This window comes from Larus michahellis, chromosome 3 (assembly GCF_964199755.1).
Source record: "Larus michahellis chromosome 3, bLarMic1.1, whole genome shotgun sequence".
NCBI lineage: Eukaryota > Metazoa > Chordata > Aves > Charadriiformes > Laridae > Larus > Larus michahellis.
The window spans coordinates 81,240,193-81,258,688 of NC_133898.1; the positions used below are offsets into that span (position 1 = coordinate 81,240,193).

General features: G+C 36.2%; 1 protein-coding gene across 1 annotated transcript in view; it reads left to right on the forward strand.

The window, feature by feature from the left end:
- AK9 (adenylate kinase 9) overlaps positions 1-18,496 on the forward strand; it is a 75,064-nt gene that overhangs the window by 55,311 nt on the left and 1,257 nt on the right. Inside the window, exons 26-37 of the mRNA XM_074580964.1 lie at positions 558-620; positions 1,418-1,621; positions 3,881-4,099; positions 6,895-7,108; positions 9,153-9,354; positions 10,519-10,665; positions 12,245-12,465; positions 13,678-13,874; positions 14,412-14,581; positions 15,299-15,397; positions 15,479-15,581; positions 16,150-16,264. Coding sequence (XP_074437065.1) covers positions 558-620; positions 1,418-1,621; positions 3,881-4,099; positions 6,895-7,108; positions 9,153-9,354; positions 10,519-10,665; positions 12,245-12,465; positions 13,678-13,874; positions 14,412-14,581; positions 15,299-15,397; positions 15,479-15,581; positions 16,150-16,264 — 1,954 coding nt within the window. The remainder of the gene's footprint in view (positions 1-557; positions 621-1,417; positions 1,622-3,880; positions 4,100-6,894; positions 7,109-9,152; positions 9,355-10,518; positions 10,666-12,244; positions 12,466-13,677; positions 13,875-14,411; positions 14,582-15,298; positions 15,398-15,478; positions 15,582-16,149; positions 16,265-18,496) is intronic.

An 18,496-nucleotide genomic window follows, 5' to 3' on the forward strand; every position in this document is an offset into this window, starting at 1 on the left:
TATCAGTCCCACTGGCCTTAAGTAGAACACTTCTGCATATTACTTCTGCGTTAGGATTTAGCCATCAGGTATTTGACATGTAGCTACTTGGTACATATGGGGGACTGTATTTCAAATGCTTATAACTTGGTCAAAATTGGACAGTTTTAAACAGGCACAGGGAACAGCACACATTTAATACTATGCTCAGTCACCCCTTTGCCAAATAGCAAAACCACCTATAAGTCTAGAAACTCTGTGGCTTACCAATAAAAATATTACAATATTTTCAGTGTGATCAGAATCACAGTTCCCCCCCCCCCCCCCCCCCCCTCAGTCTCAGAAGCTGCAAAGTTAGTTTCACTAAAATTTACTTACATGTTCACCTGGTAGAGAACTATATATAGTCTGCAAAATTTGAAGCTGCACAGATAGTATTTTTTAACATTAGAAGCAACTAGAAACAGAGTTTTAAGGTGGAAAGAGCAACATTAATTCTAGGTCACATTACCAATACTCAGAGGAGAGCTTTTAATAGCAAATATCATTGTTGTCTTACATCTTTTTTTCACTAACAGGATGAGAGGATTGCTAGAAGAAGGGAAGAACTTTTAGCAGAACGAAAACAAAAGAAACAGGAGGTAAGAAAACAAGCTAATAAAAATATTTTAAATAGAAGTATTTGCATTCATATCTTAGAAATTTCTAGAGCTTTTAGTCACAGAGTTTTCAGGGCAATGCAGAATAGTAGAAATGTGATAGACTGTCAGAAACGTCTACTTTCAAAAGTAATTTGACATGGTGTTTAAATTGTTTTAGAAACTATGAGTTTTAGACTCACGAACACTAAAAACAATTTTAAAAGAATTCTCAATATGTGCTCCAATTCAGCAAAATACTTACAAATGTGTTTTATGTATCTGATTTGTAAGCGTAAGAGTAGCCCCACTAGTTGCAATTAGACGTGTGTTTTAAGTGTCCTGTCAAATCCATGGTTAACCCAGAATAGGATTGTACCAGGATTTCTGCCCAAACTCAATTACATAGTATATTTATAAATGCATTATTGTACTACTTGACTGCTCATGAAATTGTGCCAACTCCTCTTTCAGCTAAGAAGCTTGTTTATAACAAAGTCCTGCCAAACTACAATATGAAAAACATACTCCTCTTATCAAAACTGCAGTGTAGCATTTCAGTTTTTTAAGCACTCTTGGAACTGGTACAATGCTTCACTGTACGCACTATGCAATACCTCTGTATTTTCTTCTGAATTTCTACTAGAATTTACTAGATCTTCGCTATTTATAAAGGATACCCCAAAATGAAGCTGTGTTGAATTAATGATTTTTCTAATTAAAAGAGACAAGAATTCCATATGTTCCTTCAAAACGTCTGTGTCATAGACAAGAAACAACAAAATACTTTACCTTTATAGGCTTTAGCAAATAAGGAGCATTATGAAGCTATGGAGGAGGAAGATGAGAATGAAAATGAAGATGTTGAAGCTATACTTGAAGATGAGTTTGTAGAAGAAGAAGAAGAGGCTGAAGAAGAACAGGAGATCGATGCTGTTGACCGCATAAAAAATGAAATTGCAGAAAAGTTTGATTTAGAAATAGATGGTTTACAAGGTGTAGAGGTACCTAATCCACTGCTTATGTCGTTAAATTATATAATTGCATGATGCAAGAAGAGTTTTCAGGTTTATTTTAGTCATCAAATTCAAAAGTTATAGTGCATAAACAATTGTGCTGCTGTACTCGTGATCTAAATACGTGAGCAAGATGAAGGCCGTACTGAGAAGGTATATTCTTTAAAAAGTATATCATTTATGAGACTAATATTGTGTGGAAAAAACAAAGGAAACTTTTGGGTAGACCTACCCAATCTTGCTTGGAGTCCTTATTTCCTTTTTGATAGGTCAGTTGATGCAGGCAACCAAACTAGAAAGTCATAAATATATAAACAGTGTTTCAAAATCATTTTAAGTTCTTATTAGACAACTCTATTTTTTTTTTATACAGTTCTTAGTAATGTATTTTTCTTGAAATTACCTATGCAGTTACCTGTGGTGAGGTAACCATCTGATCTAGTTAAAGATGTCCCTGCTTACTGCAGGGGGGTTGGACTGGATGACCTTTAAAGGTCCCTTCCAACCCAACACATTCTATGATTCTACGACCTGATTTTAGATATCTGCATCATTAATGCCCACATCTAAGGGGCAGTAAGGCCTTAGATGTGGCCATTTGTTTACTATAAACTAAGTGTTTTACTTCAGGAGGAAACTAATCACAATTTAGAAGAAACTCTATTCACTGACTAGAGAGAAAGTTTACAGAAGTAGATAGCCAAGACATAGATGTAAGATTTGCAAAATTAATCCAACCTTTACCAACACCATAAGTGTGACTGATTCAAGGTTCACTGTATTTTAATAGTTAATGGATTAAATGTCAGATGAATCAATAATAAACTCCTAACATTCTTTGCAATACAAGGAAGCATAAGCTGTGTGGGAAATACTGTTTTGTGTTCAGAGATTCACCTTTACATTAATTTTGGAAGAAGACGAATTGAAAATACATTCAACTTTCAAAAGTGACCGTAAAATGTCATAATTTTATTGAACTATTCAGTGCATACAATCATGTATTGCAATGATAATCACAAAAATAATTTTAAGGGTTCTGAATGAAGTTTTTTTCTAATTTCACCTTTCTGAGTACAAACTGAATTTGCAAAATAGAATTGGAAAGAATTCAGGATAAGGCCCACGAGAGACAATAAACAAGAAATCCCAATAACAGCTTTAGCTCTTTATGTGAGCAATACAATGTTTCAAGTTAAAGCTAGTGAACTACTACAGTTCTTGGAGGATTTTTCCCGCTGTCATTAGGGAGCATATAGTTTGTTACATTAGTAAACTGATGAAAAATTTTATCAGAAAAGGAACAACCAATTAAGACAGTCAGCAACTTGTGTTTCTCTCAAGAAGTACATAAATCTCAGTGACAAGAGAGGTGACTAGTGTTTTAAGAGTTCATTATTATATTGAGTTCTGCTTATGACGGTAAGTGGAAAGATCCAAGACTGTGGATTTATACAGATACTATATGTAAGTTGAGGAATTACACAGAAGTAGTATCGTATAATAGAATTACATATTGGCACTAGATACTACTAATATCCCCTAGTTACAGCTTACTGGGTATTTTTCCCATTGTTTTTTTTTTAATTCCAACAACATTTATGCCTTTATAAATAACTTTGAATAACTTACTATTTCTGATTCATTATTCGAGACTCTTCTTTATTGTTCTCTGATTCTTTAATTGTTGCTCCTCTTTGACATTATGGAATCTTGGTCTTTTATGGAAAACTAAATGGTGACATTGAAACCCACTAACACTTGTAAAAGTATCAGGTTGCTAGCAAAAAATTCTGTAGAAAATTGATTGGTTTTATATTTTAGTTGAATAAGCCGGGGAATAATAAGTCACCAGAGAGCAGCAATATTTTTAGAGAGTAACTAAATAAGCCATGCTAAATTGTTTGGAGTAGGGAAAAAATGATATGATTCTTTTTTAATGGAAGATACTTCGCAAGCTTTAGTTTCGTCATAGTAGATTCCTCAAAGTTAACTGTCACATTGTCCTTTTTTCTTTTTTTTTTTTTTTTTTTAAAATAGTGTGATACTTAATATAGGCTGGGTAATTTAAACTTCAGTGGGCAGGAAGGGCAATTCTCATCTCAAATCAAATTTTGCTCATTTACGCTGACTGAGAACATGCTCAAGAAATCCTTGATAGTTCACGGAAAATCTTGCTGTCAGGCATTACTAAAAACCTGATCATGCTTATGACTCTAATATTTCATTATGTTTTCATTATACCAGGAAGAACTTGAAAAATTGTTAATTCCACAAATCAAGATCAATGGAGGACGGAAGCCTCACATCGTACGCTACCAAATATATAGCAAGCTGAATTCTCTAATGGAAAATCGTGAAAGCATTTTCGAGAAATGTTACCCGATAAGTTTGCCACTGGCACAAAAGATGCTAGTCTTCTCCTATAAATTTCCAAGTTCTTTTGGTCAGTGGGATCCAATCAAGGTAATGTTCTTAAATAGATGAAGAATATTTTCAAGAAATAATACTTTTAAAAAATATATTTCACATAAAAAATATTACCTGACAGTAGCAACTAATTACAGAAATATTTAATGAAAACGACATCACTGAATCAAAACTACACCACCGAATATGCACAAAATACAGCAGGTGTTGATAATAAAAGGTGGTTGTCTTTCAGAGTTGCAAATAAATAAAGGCTGATAGGCATTTAGTAAAATCTTTTACATTAGCATTAGCAACATAATTAAATACCACTGAATCAGAAAGAAATGCCGAATTCTTAATGATCTGCAAAACACAGGACAACAGAGGTGGTCTTAAAGCTTTCCAGAAGCAGCAAAAACAAAGTGAAAGGATTTGGGGTTTGAACTTGTAAGAAGCCACACAGGTGGCCACCAACCCTAGCAATGGCAAAAAAAGTGAAACAACAAATGTTAAATGCATGTAATCCATCAGCAATAATTCTCTGTTGTCAAAATTTGCAAATTTTGAAGAGCAACAAATCTAATTCCATAATATTTTACTGGATCTGGAAATCTGGAAAGTCGAGGTCAGAAAGTACCTGTGTCCATCCCCCAAAGTGGGCTGATACAGTTTTATAGGTAGCAAGTGAAATGTTAGCAGGTAAATTTATTTTTTTAATGCTAGAAATAAAAGCAGGTTGGACTGTGAGCAAATCAGAAATAAAAATGAGGATTTATTTAAAAAAAACCAAACCAGTGAAAAAGATACAGAAAACAGGAAGTTCCTGAAGCAAACATACTTGGGCCTTCATTTTACTATGCTAATTAATCAAGTAACTTGTATTCCCTTTTGTATAGGCATCATGTTGTGCCTTCACCTGTTCCAGATCGTGTTTATCTTTCTTTCGCCTTCGCAATCAGAACTGTATACAGATCAGCTCTTATTGCAGCTTAATATAATCAAAATACTTACTTAAAGTGGTTTAGGATCAGAATTGCCTTCTCCATGACTGCATCAAACTGGCATCTAATAATCTAGGGATATATTAATAGAAGTAGATATTTCTTCTCTTCTGTCATTTCCAATTACTGAACACCAGCTTATATGTGAAATTCTTATTAGTCCCTACATATTGGACCTTGCACTTTGTCCTGTTAAATTTCACTACATTTTTGTCATTCCATTTCTCCGATTCATCCACTGATGCTGTATAATGTTTTTTTACCGACCAAAAAGCAAGATTCAGTTAGAAGAAAGAAGTCATAGAAAGCTATTAGATAAAAATCAGAGTGGTGTGCTGGCAGTGGAAATGTACGTGCTGACAATAATGAATGGGAAATAGGATCATTTTGATGGTATTTTAGGATATAATAGAAATTATGAAATTGATTAAGGACCAGAGGGTTTTTTGGTAGAAATGTAGATAAAGTACACACCAATTACTTTTAGATTAAACTGGGGGGAAGTAGTTATGCAACTGATTAGATAAGCAGAGAATAAAAATTATGAGCTCAGGGAGGAACAGGAGCAGATATACAGTAGAACAGACTCCTGATATCTTATAAATTCAGCGCAAGGACCCTGAAATGCCTTAATGCAGGAATAGGAACCTAAGAACCAGAGAAGGGTCTGGCAAGGTAATGCCACGCAGTAGAACACTCTCATCTCTTGCTGTAACAACCAGATCAACTTATCTGTATATTTACTGACTCCTTCAAAGAATACTAATATATTTGTGAGGTATGATTTCCCTCTACAAGAAGCCAAGTTGGCTCTTCCCCATTATTCCATATGTATGCCTGTAACTACTGTTTTTTTTCCTTAATATATTTCATTTTGCTCAATACGGGGTCAGGTTTACTGGATTATGTTTGCCAGGATCTATCCTGAAGGCCTTTTCAAATAACGATCACTTTTTTCTACCTTTTTTTGTGGAAGGCAGGCCAACATAAGCAATAGGTTATACACTAGTCAGTAATAATTTCACTTCTGAGACATTTTAGAACTGTAAGGTGAATGCCATCTGATCTCGGCAATTTTTTTCTCCAGATATCATCAGTTTGTTCTAAAACATATTGACACTTTAAGGCAGTTCCTCCAAGAAGGGCTGCAACAGGGACATGACTAAGTTCCTCCATAGTGAACAGTGGTACAAGGAATTCATTTAGCTTTTCTGCAACGACCATTTCTTCCGCTAGTGCTCCTCTTAAATCCCAGTGATCCACCAACACTACAGACTTTCTAGCGGGCTGTCTGACATGTTTGAAAAGATTTCATCAGCAGTGTGTGTATTTTACCAAAAGCTTTTTGGCTTGCCTTGTTGTGGTTTTACACTTCACCACAACGTAAGTATTGATATTCTTTTCTGTTTTTTTCATTTGTACATGACTTCTGCTGAATACAATATTCTCAGTATATCTTCTATATGTCAGGCAGAGAACTGGTTTTAATTCCCAGAGGAATAAAATTATTTTCTTTATTCTTTGAAAATTAAAAAAAGTATTGTTATACTCTCTGACTACACTCTCTTGATGGACAGAAAGTGCTATGGTACCACCTACTGGAAACAGTGAATATTCTTTCTCTCTCGAATGTTTACTTCATTTTTTTGTACAAGAATTGCATATGTATGGAAGTTCTCAGACTTGTCAATATATTATGTCCATATGTATGAATTTCAGAATGCTTTGATGGTTTGTTTCACACAGTTGGTACTCCTCTACCTGCCTATAAAGCCACTTGTGTATCATGCAGGGAGAGGAGGCTTTGTCAAAGCTCATGAACTGTTTTCCATTTTATATGTGCTACAGCTAAGTGAAGGAGATGTAATCAAGCCACAACAAAGCCATGAAAACACAGTGTTTCCTGTAATCCATCGACAATATATTTATTTCTTTTCAAGTAAAGAAAATAAAGAAACATTTATGAAAAATCCCTTCAAATATATTCGTCAGCCAAAACCTAAACCAGCTGTGCCAGTTAAGATTGCAATAGTGGGACCTCCAAAATCTGGAAAGACTACAGGTAGGAGCCAGTATTATCTATAAAGCAAAACCTTGTCTAATGACTGAAGCTGTATCTGTCATTACTGCTATTTAGAAATCATAAACCATTAATATTGCTGATCTTCCTGCTTTTCTTGCTGGGCACAGAATCCTTTAGTGACCTTCTCTAGTGTCTCATTTTACAGTCAGATGTTTATGCACTGTTGTTGCGTGAAAAGGGGCCAAGCGGTTTTGGCAGAAGATAAACCCCCTTGCGTTCTAACACTCCTCACCGAGGTGGGAGGCTAGGTGCGGCTAGGTTTAAATTCTGAGTGATGCCCAATTCAGCGCTATCAGTCCGATCACGTTTAATATGTATTAAACTGTTACGATTTGGATACACTAATAGTGGACTGCACCTTCAGTCTAGTCATGCTCATGAACTAGCACGGCCACTCTCGAGTCTTTGGTCGCGTTCAGTGAGAAAGCGAAACGACTAGCTACTTAAATAGTGCAGTTTATTTAAACAACAGATGTACAGGTTCTTTAGGATTGCTGGTGATAAATCCACTGTCTGCAAAGCACGTGCAAATAAAGATATTGTTAAGTATGCAAAACGTGCGACAAAATTATAAACGATACAGCCTGGCTATAAATGTAGGGTAGAGATTCTCTAGAGAAATTTCTAAGTCCCTGAGAAAGCACTCAGTATAATCGAAGTCTTACCCAAAGGCGTCCCTATGGGGGGGAAGAAAGGCTCAGCCTGTCGATTGACCCCGGAAATCAGCGATGGAATTCTGCGCGATGGTGTCTTCCCTGGCATCCCCTGTCTCTTGGGCTAGTTTTATACTATCTTTTTATCTTCAAAGTGGAGTTTGAGTGACTTTAGTCACACGTACTTTTATTATGATTAATGTACTCAAGGAGGAGTGTTCGCACCTCGGGGTCGGATAGTCTCCGGGATGGAGGTGTGTTTTGGTACATTGTAGTGAGCAAAGTTCGCACAAAGGGCAGCATTTCATCAACATTTGACAAAATGTTGGCTCGGGTAGCATGTAGGCCGCTTATCTGTTCCGTAGTACCATCTCGTCCCCATATCTGCTATTCGTCACAAGGGAAGGCCACGGAACAAGCGTGTTCTGTTCCATCCCTCGTGTAGTTTCGCAAACAACCTTGTACAGGGAATCACAGATGTTGCATTCTTCACGTGCCAGCTGCGGCTGTATTCTACCTCAGAAGCCTCTTGATTTTATGACTTTCCTTAATGTGTGAACAATGCTGTATTTTTGTATTCTTGGCCAATTTAGTAATTATTCCACAACTGTCCATCTGAATTTTATCCCAGCTTCTTAAGAAGCTAGTGATCTGGACTATTTATACCCCCTGTACTATTTATGATTATTTTCTAATTGTTTCTTATTTCTTTCAGTCAATATGATCTAATGTAAAATGAAGAAATATTCCTAGGATCAAGGACCAGAACCCAAAACTCCACATTCCCCAGTCTGTTTCCAAACTTCTAGATTAAAACCCCAAGATTTTAATCTTTCTCCCCTCTCCTTCTTCCTCCATGACTCTTTCAATCCACACATCTCTGCCTTTAACTGGATGAGGAGAAAATTCAGGAAAAAATTACACCATAGCTTCATGATTAGAATAGGGTGTTAGAAAAAGAAGAAATGGATTCAAATTATCTCATGTTAAGGAGGAAATTTTAAGCGTATTTCCCATTTTCTGGATAAATGCTCTAACTGCTAGGTGGTTCTGTAAAAGAGACAGCAGTGCAAGCGTATTTTCTCAGATATTTTGTAATAATATTGACTATTGCAGCTGAGGTTTGTGTTGAATTGAATGTTGTTAGTGCACTGGGCATGCTCTGCACATATGCAAAGGTTTGGGCGCTTTAGGGGCCTAAGCAGGGTTAGGTACCCACTGACCCGGATTACGCATTGGAAATGACCCAGGCAATGAGCCGAGCAGTTAGCTTCTAAGCCTTGGGACCTAAGACTGAGGACTTTACCAGACTGCTGGGTTGTGATGTTGCTTATGTAAAAGTTGTGTGTTGAAATCAAAATGTTTTGCAGTTGCCAAGAAATTTGCAAGTGTATATGGATTACTGCGCCTGAGTATGGGAGATGCCATACGGCTAGTGTTAAACCATCAGCCAGAGAGTGAGCTGGCACTGAAGTTAAAGTGGCATCTTCACAAAGGACTGACTGTACCTGATGAACTGGCCGTCCAGGCTCTAGATGTGTCTCTGATGAATCACGTGTGTCATACCACTGGGTAAGAGTCTCGTTTGGGTTTCAGGGTATTTTTCAAGACGTGCCAGTCCCTTCATAAGCAGTGATTCCCATGTTATCACTGTAAAACAATTTCACTACAACGCATCAGTGGTTTATGCATTAAGAAAATAGTGTATACAAAATGATATTCCTCACGTGACTCCAGGAAACCAGACTGAAGCCTAATTTTCTGCAATTTTCAGGTAAGTATATTTCAGTAAATCCAAGTAAACTGCTTTATGAAAGCTACCTTTTTTCAGTCAGTAAGCCAATATTTTCTATTATCCTTTGCGAACTACCATTTTATGCCTCTCATATCAACTCCAGTACCTACTGGGACACATCCGATTCTCTTTGGTCATGCAGACTGGTTCAGTACTCATGGGTTTTTCTGGTTTTGTTGACAACTGAAGTTATTGAGGAGGAACTGAAAACAGCGAGTCTTTCCATCTCATTCATATGTGATCCTGATTTCCTAGGCTCTTTCTCCACCGCTGAAACATCTTCTAAACTGGGCAGACTACAAAAGATTCATGATTATGATTTCCTGACATTCATCTCGTCTCCAAAAAAGAACTGTTAGAGAGAAAGGCAATTCTGGAATAATCTCTGAAAATTATTTGAGCTTGAGATCGGAATTCTTTCAACTTTTCTTTCAAGTTAAATACCAGAATATTGTTTCAATATATTTTGCCCCAGTATTGCCTAATACATGAAAAGCTTTTCTTCTTCAATATGATTTAAAAAACTCTTCAAGTACTGTAAATCATTTTACTTTTCACTTTGAAAACTACTCCTCCCAATCCATATGGACATTTTCCATAGTTAAAATTATGTTTCTGAATGACTGATGTGTCAGAATTTTAAAGTTCACCATTTTTCTGAGTCAGATCCATCCACTTACATTCCTATACCTTTTGCCCTTCGTCTATTTCCTTTACTCTTTACTATTTGTTATTCTATCTACTTGATTTTTATTTTTTTTTAATTTGATTGTAAATTCTTAGGAGTGAAGGCTGTGTCTATCAAGTCAGTGCGGCGATAACTTCATGGCATGGCTGCAGGCTTTTGTCTCTATTGAGAATCTACTAGGAATATACGTAGTCTTAATGGTTAATTAGAACCTGACTTCTTAGGAAAACTGTCTGTTTCTGTTTGTATGCAGAGTTGTAATTGATGGATATCCTGTATCAAGAAAACAAGTAAACCTCTTGGAATCAGCTAGGATAATTCCACTGAAAATCTTTGAATTAGAAATGGATACAAAGGAAGTGTTCAGAAGAGCACTGTTGGACAAGGAAAGCACGAATAGGTAGTGATGCTCCCTGATAGCTGCATTTTTATCCACACAATATTGTAATTTCTCTGTTTATGTGTCTCAGTGCTGTACCCAGAGGGGCTGTACCTAAGCTGGTGCCTAACCCCATCTGTCTCCGAACTCCACATATGAAAAGACACGGGCACCAGTCCCTCCACATTGATTTCCATAGACCAGAAACTGAGACATAAGGAATTTGGGGCATGCTCCGGCCAGATCCCCCGACTGCATGACGGAGGTCGCAGATGTGCAATGCTGTCCACCCACTCCTTACCTTAATTGGTTTTCATGAAACTGTACATCAGAAATGTTACTAGTTCACTCTGCTGCTGAAGGTTATTATTAATCAATTCAGTTATTATCATCATAAGGCAAATGATACTTCATCTAATAAGCTCTCTTTTAAGTCTTGAGTTCTTTTTAGAAGACGGAAACAATGTATATTTTAATAATGTATACAATTCATGAGTTACTCATCTAAACCTTTCAATTCAGCTCACTCCTTTGTTTTTCTAAGGAGATAAATATTCTGTTTAAAGAGCTGTTAGTTGTTTTTGAGGAAGAGCAGTCAGTACTTTATAAATGAACAGAGAATTAAAAAGAACAGAACATTCACCTTAAAATCAAATTGTATAAGAACCTGGTTCTCATTAGAGGAAGTGTTTCTAAGAAGTTCCAGATAGCTTAGAGCATTACTGCATGTCTCTTTCATTTTGTCTCTTTCTTTTTATCAAGTGATCAGTACAATGCTTAATTGTTTACTGAAAGCCTAAAGACAATTTGCATTGCAAAAAATTAAATTAATGCTGTCCTTTTGAAAGCATTTACTTTAAACTTTTCATTTTAAATACCAAACTAATTGCATTTCATAGGCTTAAATACAAATCAAATGTGCAATATCAGATATTTCTGAAAGGTACAACTTACAGAGAAATTAATCCTATCGAAACAGAAGTTCATCTTTTTTTGTCATGATTTAAATTAAGAACAAGAACAGGAAATGCTTCTATGTTCTAGTCAAAATATCTCTTCTGGTCTTGCATAATATTTTTAGAGGTCAGACGGATTATTTTCATTTATGTATATGTACATATGACAGACAGTTTTCAAAATATATCCAAGGATTATGGCTATATCTTGATTTCTAACAACAGCATTATTCAAAAATAAGCCTGTTTTTCAATAAATGATTGATTTCCATTTTTAAAGTCTCATAGCGTTTTGTCTAGGGTACCATTTAAGGGTGTATTGGTAGGGTGTGTGTCAGGTAATATGTGCTGATATATTCCACAACCTTTACAAAATTACTGAGTTGTATTTGAAACATAAATAGCAAAATTTTTGTTCTTTGTTTCTGAACATAACTGTCTGATCATAAGTATGCTGTTTTTCATATGTAACTGGTAATACTCTTAATAAGAAAGTTGTGTTTCTCAAATATGTTCTACAGTTTCAAGTAAGCAGAATTTTGTAAAAAGGACTTGGTGAGCGCTATCATTTACACCTGAAATTCAATGAAATGATCTAATCTTCAGACTCATATTAAACCAGTGTTATTTTTCACTGTTTTCAGACCTCCCTACCCTGAGCATGACAGCTCACAGATTCTAGCTATTAAAAATTCCTTCTATAAACAACACATTGATGCAATTAGGACTTACTATAAGAAGGAGCATCAGAACTGGTGTGTGATTGATGCCTTTCGAAGCAAGTGGTGGATGTGGAACAAAGTACTGCAGGAAGTTCAAGTGGCTGTTAAAGAAATCCAGATATACCTGGAAAGAATAAGAGAAGGTAAAAGAGAACCAAAGTTTCTCAGAATAATACTTGTTTCTTTAAGAAGCTACAATGTAATGAGTGCTTTTCAACTTCAACTTGTTTTGGATGAAGCAAGTTTTGGGCATGTACATCCCCTCGAATTCTTCAGTCTCATCTGGAGAGACCTTGAAGAGATCTCTCGAAGAGACCAAAGACAAAACCAACTACAGGACAGTCTGAGGCCATCCTCCAAAGAACAGCGTAGCAGAATACAGCTGAAAGAAGTCAGAGGTGTCATGGTCCATGGCAGGTTCCTCAGCATTGGGCGATAAATCACAAAGGATACCCCAAAGTATACAAGGGGAACTATGACTTGCAGCTTCACTTAAGTGTCAGTGGAGGAAGAAGGAAGGAGGGGGAAAACGTTAAGTTTAAGTTCAGAATTAAGGTTAAATATCCCATCTGAGTTAACTTCTGTGCTGTGGGAGGAAAACCACTTTAGTCTAAAGTGGCAGAGTTCCCACTTGAATTTTTGTGTCAGCATTGGTCAGGATTAAATATGCCTTTTAAACATGGCTGTACAGTTTAACTAGAATTCCTCTGAAGGGCAAACAGACTTCCTTATCTTATATCCACCTTTTGGTTTTAACTTTTACAGCTCTGTGGCTGCACCCTTCTTAAAAATTGCAGTCATAAGCGAAAAAACCCACAAACATTTAAGTTTTTCACATCAAGCTTGAAAAGCAAAAATTTTAAATAGTTTAGGTTTTATTTGACATTTTATTCAAAATTTTTAATATATTTCATCCGTACAGATTGCCAAATTTGCAAGACAGGGATGAATAAATGGGAGGCTTTCATCATGTGTTGTACTCTTTTTCAACACTGTAAATAAAATAATAGCTGAAATGTTCCTTAGCAACATGGAGTAAAACAATAAATCATAAATAAAACTGTCCCAGTGAAAACAGACTAGTAAGTTAAGCATACAGAATATCCTACAACATTAATAATGATTATATTTCTTAAGTGCTAGAAAAATTTTATTAAAATTAATTGGTAAAATGGGTTGCAACTTCACTTTAATATCAATCTATAAAATATGCTATTTTAATTCTCACTACTTCATATCATTTTCACATGATGAATTATAACATCTTCTAAACTGTAACATTTCTGCATAGAAATGTTTGATGTTTCTATGTCTTTCATTAATAAAACATTATCTTTAATTGCTTTTATTAACAGGAAAAGCAGCTGGCATTGCTGATTTATGCATCACTCCTGAGGAGCTGCAGTATCGGCTGGGGGAGTTTGGACAGTACTGTCCCGTCAGCCTTGCAGAAAAGGGTGAATTGGTTGACTGCTCCGTAACGTCGTCGTTGCAGTTTGCTGCAGAATTTCGAGGACACTATTACAAAATGGCTTCACAGGAAGAACTGGACGTAAGTGTCAAAAAGCAGGTCAGGAGAGGATTACGGGAAGAGGGAACATTGTTGGCTGGGATTCTTTGACTCCATGCAGAAACAGTCAATACGTAATCTGAATTAGACTAGTGTTGTTAGTCTTCAAGCTTTTGTTCTGTATACTTCTGCTATCAAACATCAAGGCAAACAGAATGCAACAGAGAGTCTGTTCAAACCAAAGCTCCTCTTTCAAATTGTCATAGATCAAACATTCATTTTAAAGCAACCATTCCCTCCTTTCTCCATCTGTTTTGGGGAGACTGGGGGTAGAGAGTGGCTAATGATAGCGATGGATAGTGATGGATGGTGGGCGGATAGTGATGACTTCAAGTGAGAGTGGGCTGGAAAACAAATGACTTATCCAAGAGCAGCAGCAGCGCCAGCACACTAAGAGAGGTGTTGTAGAAGGAGCAAGCACCTAACATGTGTGAGCCAGTCCTCTGGAGTCTGACTAACGGTTTTACAGTCCTTCTTTCATTAAAAAAAAAAATAAAATATTAATTTCTTTTTCCACAGAAATTCTTGAGCAGACCAGAGGTTTATGTGCCACCACTGGCACCTCACCCTCTCCCACTCCCAGATATGCTACCAAAGAAACTGACTGCGGCAGAAGTGAAGGCCTTATTCCCTATAAGTGCTGAAATGCAGGGATACTGTCCAGTCACTTACCTAGATGGAAAACAGAGGTACATCACTGCAGTTTTCATAATGTGCGTTACAGACTATGTGTCCTATATTAACCATTAATGAGGAAATACGTTGAAAGTACTTCTTAACAGTGTTCAGAATTAGGACAGGAAAAGCTATTACAATTCTCTATATCGTGCCTATGGCTTTGGACATCAATGTAAACCTTTTGAAACACATACAGCTACAAGTTCTACAAGGATCTGCGTTGGCTTACTGTCTGTTGTGGTGAAGACTGCTCAGATATAGTTTGAATTTTCTCTATCGTAAGCCTTCAAAAGTTCAAACAATTCTCTCAAAACCTTAGTGATGCAAAACTAGCTTTTACAATTTTTATAAGAGATCCATAAGGCTCCACCATAAAGTCCCATTGATTTCCTCAGCGTGCAGGAATTTCTCATCAAGGTAAACCCGTAGTAGTCAATTCTATGCTGTCCCTTCTTAATCTCCTGAACAACTACAATTGGCATTTTAACTAGAGGAGCTCTAAAGAAGCCCCTTAATAAGCAGATTTTGAGGCAGAGACTCTCTCGGGTTTTGAGCCTTGTAACTGTCAGTCATGCGGTGGAAACTTGGATGATCCTATTGCTACTTTTTTGCAGGTCTTATTCTTGCTAAATTACCAGCAGGCTCCCAGTAGCTCATGAATTTACACCACACAAATGATGTTTTACATTTCTTGTGAATCAATGGTCTTTCTTGCTCTGTCTCTTCAGATACGAAGCTCTGGTGTCTGGCAACATTCAGTATGCAGCAAAATATCGAGATAAGCTATATATTTTTGAAAGTGAAGAAAAGCTTCTGAAGTTTATGAGGTGAATATACCAACTGCATGTTAATCTTTAATCATGTCACGGTTTACATATCTTGAAAGCACTTACTTTTTGTCTTGTTAGGTTACCAGAGAAGTACTGGAATCTGAAGCTTCCATGTAAACTCCCTCCGATAAAGGAGCCAATGCTGCTCACTGCACTTCCGTTAGCTGGATACCTTGAACAGGCCAGTTTTTGCTTTTCTATTTCAATGTGTGACTTTGCAATGTATAGTATATCCCACTCAGTTTATTTCATTTTTAATGCGTGTCTTATGGGATTATATTAATGGGTCTTAATGGGATTATATTAAATTGAAAACTGTGTACTTGCAACTAAAAGGAATTTTTTAAAAGCTTTAAAATAATAGGTATTTGTAGCATTAATGGAAAAAATATAAGTAAGACCATCAGAGGGGAATAATAAACTACAATATTATATGATGGATTTTCTGACTCTTTTGTTTATCAGATCTTGTAAGATTACATTTTGCTTTGGTGTTTAACACCATGATAGACACAAGCTTATCTGGAATCATTTAAGGATAATTGGTTACATTCTGAGGCATGAATATGAAATAAAAAAAAATTATTCATGGTCACTTCCCCCCCCATTTTATACTATTTGTTAACTTCTACAATTCAATAGCTTAGGTATCATCCATCCTATATTGTTAGATTTGCAGGATCACCCTTTGAATATATTTTTGTTCTTGATTTCTGTAATGGTTTTATAAAACTGTTTTCTTTCTTTAGGGAGTAGCAACTTCTCTAATAAAAGCTCTGCATGAAGTAGGCTGCTTAAAGCCAAAGTTTCCATTCCTAAGTGTAAAAAAAACTGCTCTGCTGTTTGTCGCCTGCCATTTAAAAGGTAGAGTATAAAATAATATGCTATAAAAATAATGAATTATATAAATGCAGTAAATCATCTGCTACAACACTGATAACCCAGTTGTGTAGTTTTCTTACGTCCAACTTGGGAAAATACTATTATATAATGATTTAAGTACACACTGCCAAGTTTCTTGGAAAAGGAGGACCAAGGAAGGAAAATAAGGTTAACAGGATAGGTAGACAGGTAAGTGATCTCTCACAAATCATGAGACTTAAATGACATTTTATCACCAACAACCTGATGGCCTTGAAAACATTTCTAACAAGCACTGATGGGGTTTTTAAATAGAAAGTAAAATTTTGTAATCTAGGTGGTTCTACATTTAAAACTAGTCATAGACAATCTGAATTGTCTTAAAAATTGACTAAAATTACTATAATAAAAGGCTGCTGAAATACTATCCGAGAAACAGTTTAGGTATCTGAATGCTTGCCTTTTTTTCAGCAGTATCAGGTGGTCAAATAAAACTTAACAACAAACCTTGCCTTGCAGATAACTTGAAGACAACTTTCTGATCATACACATCTCCAACAACACACCAGCTACACATGTAAAGGAGAGGTCTAATTGTTTTGAAAAACAGCTGAAGTACACATAGAACACCTATAATTTTCAAGAAAAGCCCTTCTTTTGCATGGGCTCAGTACCGATACACACTAAAGTACTAAAGAATATATATCCATGCAAGATTGAATTATATTTTTAAGTTTTTAGCGCAATGAAATGTTATTTATCAGTCTGCTTATTTGTGAAATTATCTGTGAAGATCCCAGTATTAATGTGATTTAGAGTATCCATATGTTGATTACTTTTAACAACTTCTTTTTATTTAACTGACAGTCTAATCAACCACCTTACTTTTCCACAACAAACAGTCCAAAATTAAAAATAGGTGGTTTGTACTCAGCCCACAACATAATGATAACTTAAAACCTCTCATGGAGCTACCAGAGGTTAGGACTACTCCTTCACTGAGGAAAGTGCTCAAGCACAAAAGCTCAAGCTTTGTCTCCTGCATTCATATCTGCTATTTTTTAGAAATTTTGTTTGTTTGGGGGTTTTTTTGCAGTCTAAGATAGCAGTTGCAGCTAATAATCTTTAATAGTTTGCAATCGGCATAAATAGTGCCAACGTTCAAGATTTCAACAGCCTAGTTTGTAGCTCTGCTGTAGCTTTGGTCTGGTTTCCAGTACTGCTGGAGATTTCTGGAGCAAGACTGCCACTTCTTCAACCCACCAGTTTTGCCTTTTGTAAGCCAACTTGTTCAGTGGGTGAACTTTACCTTGCCTTTTGTTATTTTGAATCTTTACTTATTCTTTTACATAATGGCAATCTTTATTATTTGTCTGAAGTTCTTCACATCCTGTGTTTCCTCATGCAGTTTCCAGAGCCGTCCAGAATTTTCTTGGACTATCACAGATTTTTGATAGCATAGCTTTGTTAAGGAAGACCACTGAACAGTGTAGGTGCACCATAAACCCCTGTATAAATGTACAGTTCTTAAGCCAGCAAAACTGCTTTTATACTGTAGTTTGTTTCATGCACAAAGACTGTTTTCATTCTATTGTTAGCACAGCTTTGCAAACGTAACAATGTCCACACTAGGAATGCTTTGCTTATATATTGCATCATTAAATCATTATTAGCACTGGATGATGAACTGCAAAGGTTATGCAAGTGCACAAATCTCTTCTCCTCATGCAGTGACAAACAGGTTGACCACAGGAATCCAGGAAAACCAGTTATCTTCTTCTAATACAGGGCAGAACTGCTTCCAACTTTAAGATACAGCATTCAAGTACACAGAAAAAACTCCTTTGCAAATACAGCGTTATTTATTATTGTGTGTCTCTTCAGAGTAGCCACACTGTCCTTGATCAAAAACTTGTTCGAAGTGCTTCAAGTTGTGGTCGCCTGGAAATTTTTTACATCCTATTTCTGTCTGAAGTAAGACTTTCTCATCTTCAACATATGTCACACTCTAATCTCACATTTAAATAGGGGACAAGAAACAATAGTTTAGTTGCTCCTGCAGCTTTTTCTAACAATACTGGATTGCATTCAGTATCCAAGAAGAGAAGGTAAGGGCGATCAATCATAAATGCTGAGAGATTTACTCCTGGAAAAAAGAGCAGGAAACCATACATCACTAGAGTGATTTAGTGCCCTTCAAACTTGACTTCTGTAAGAGCTCTATGTACAGCTATA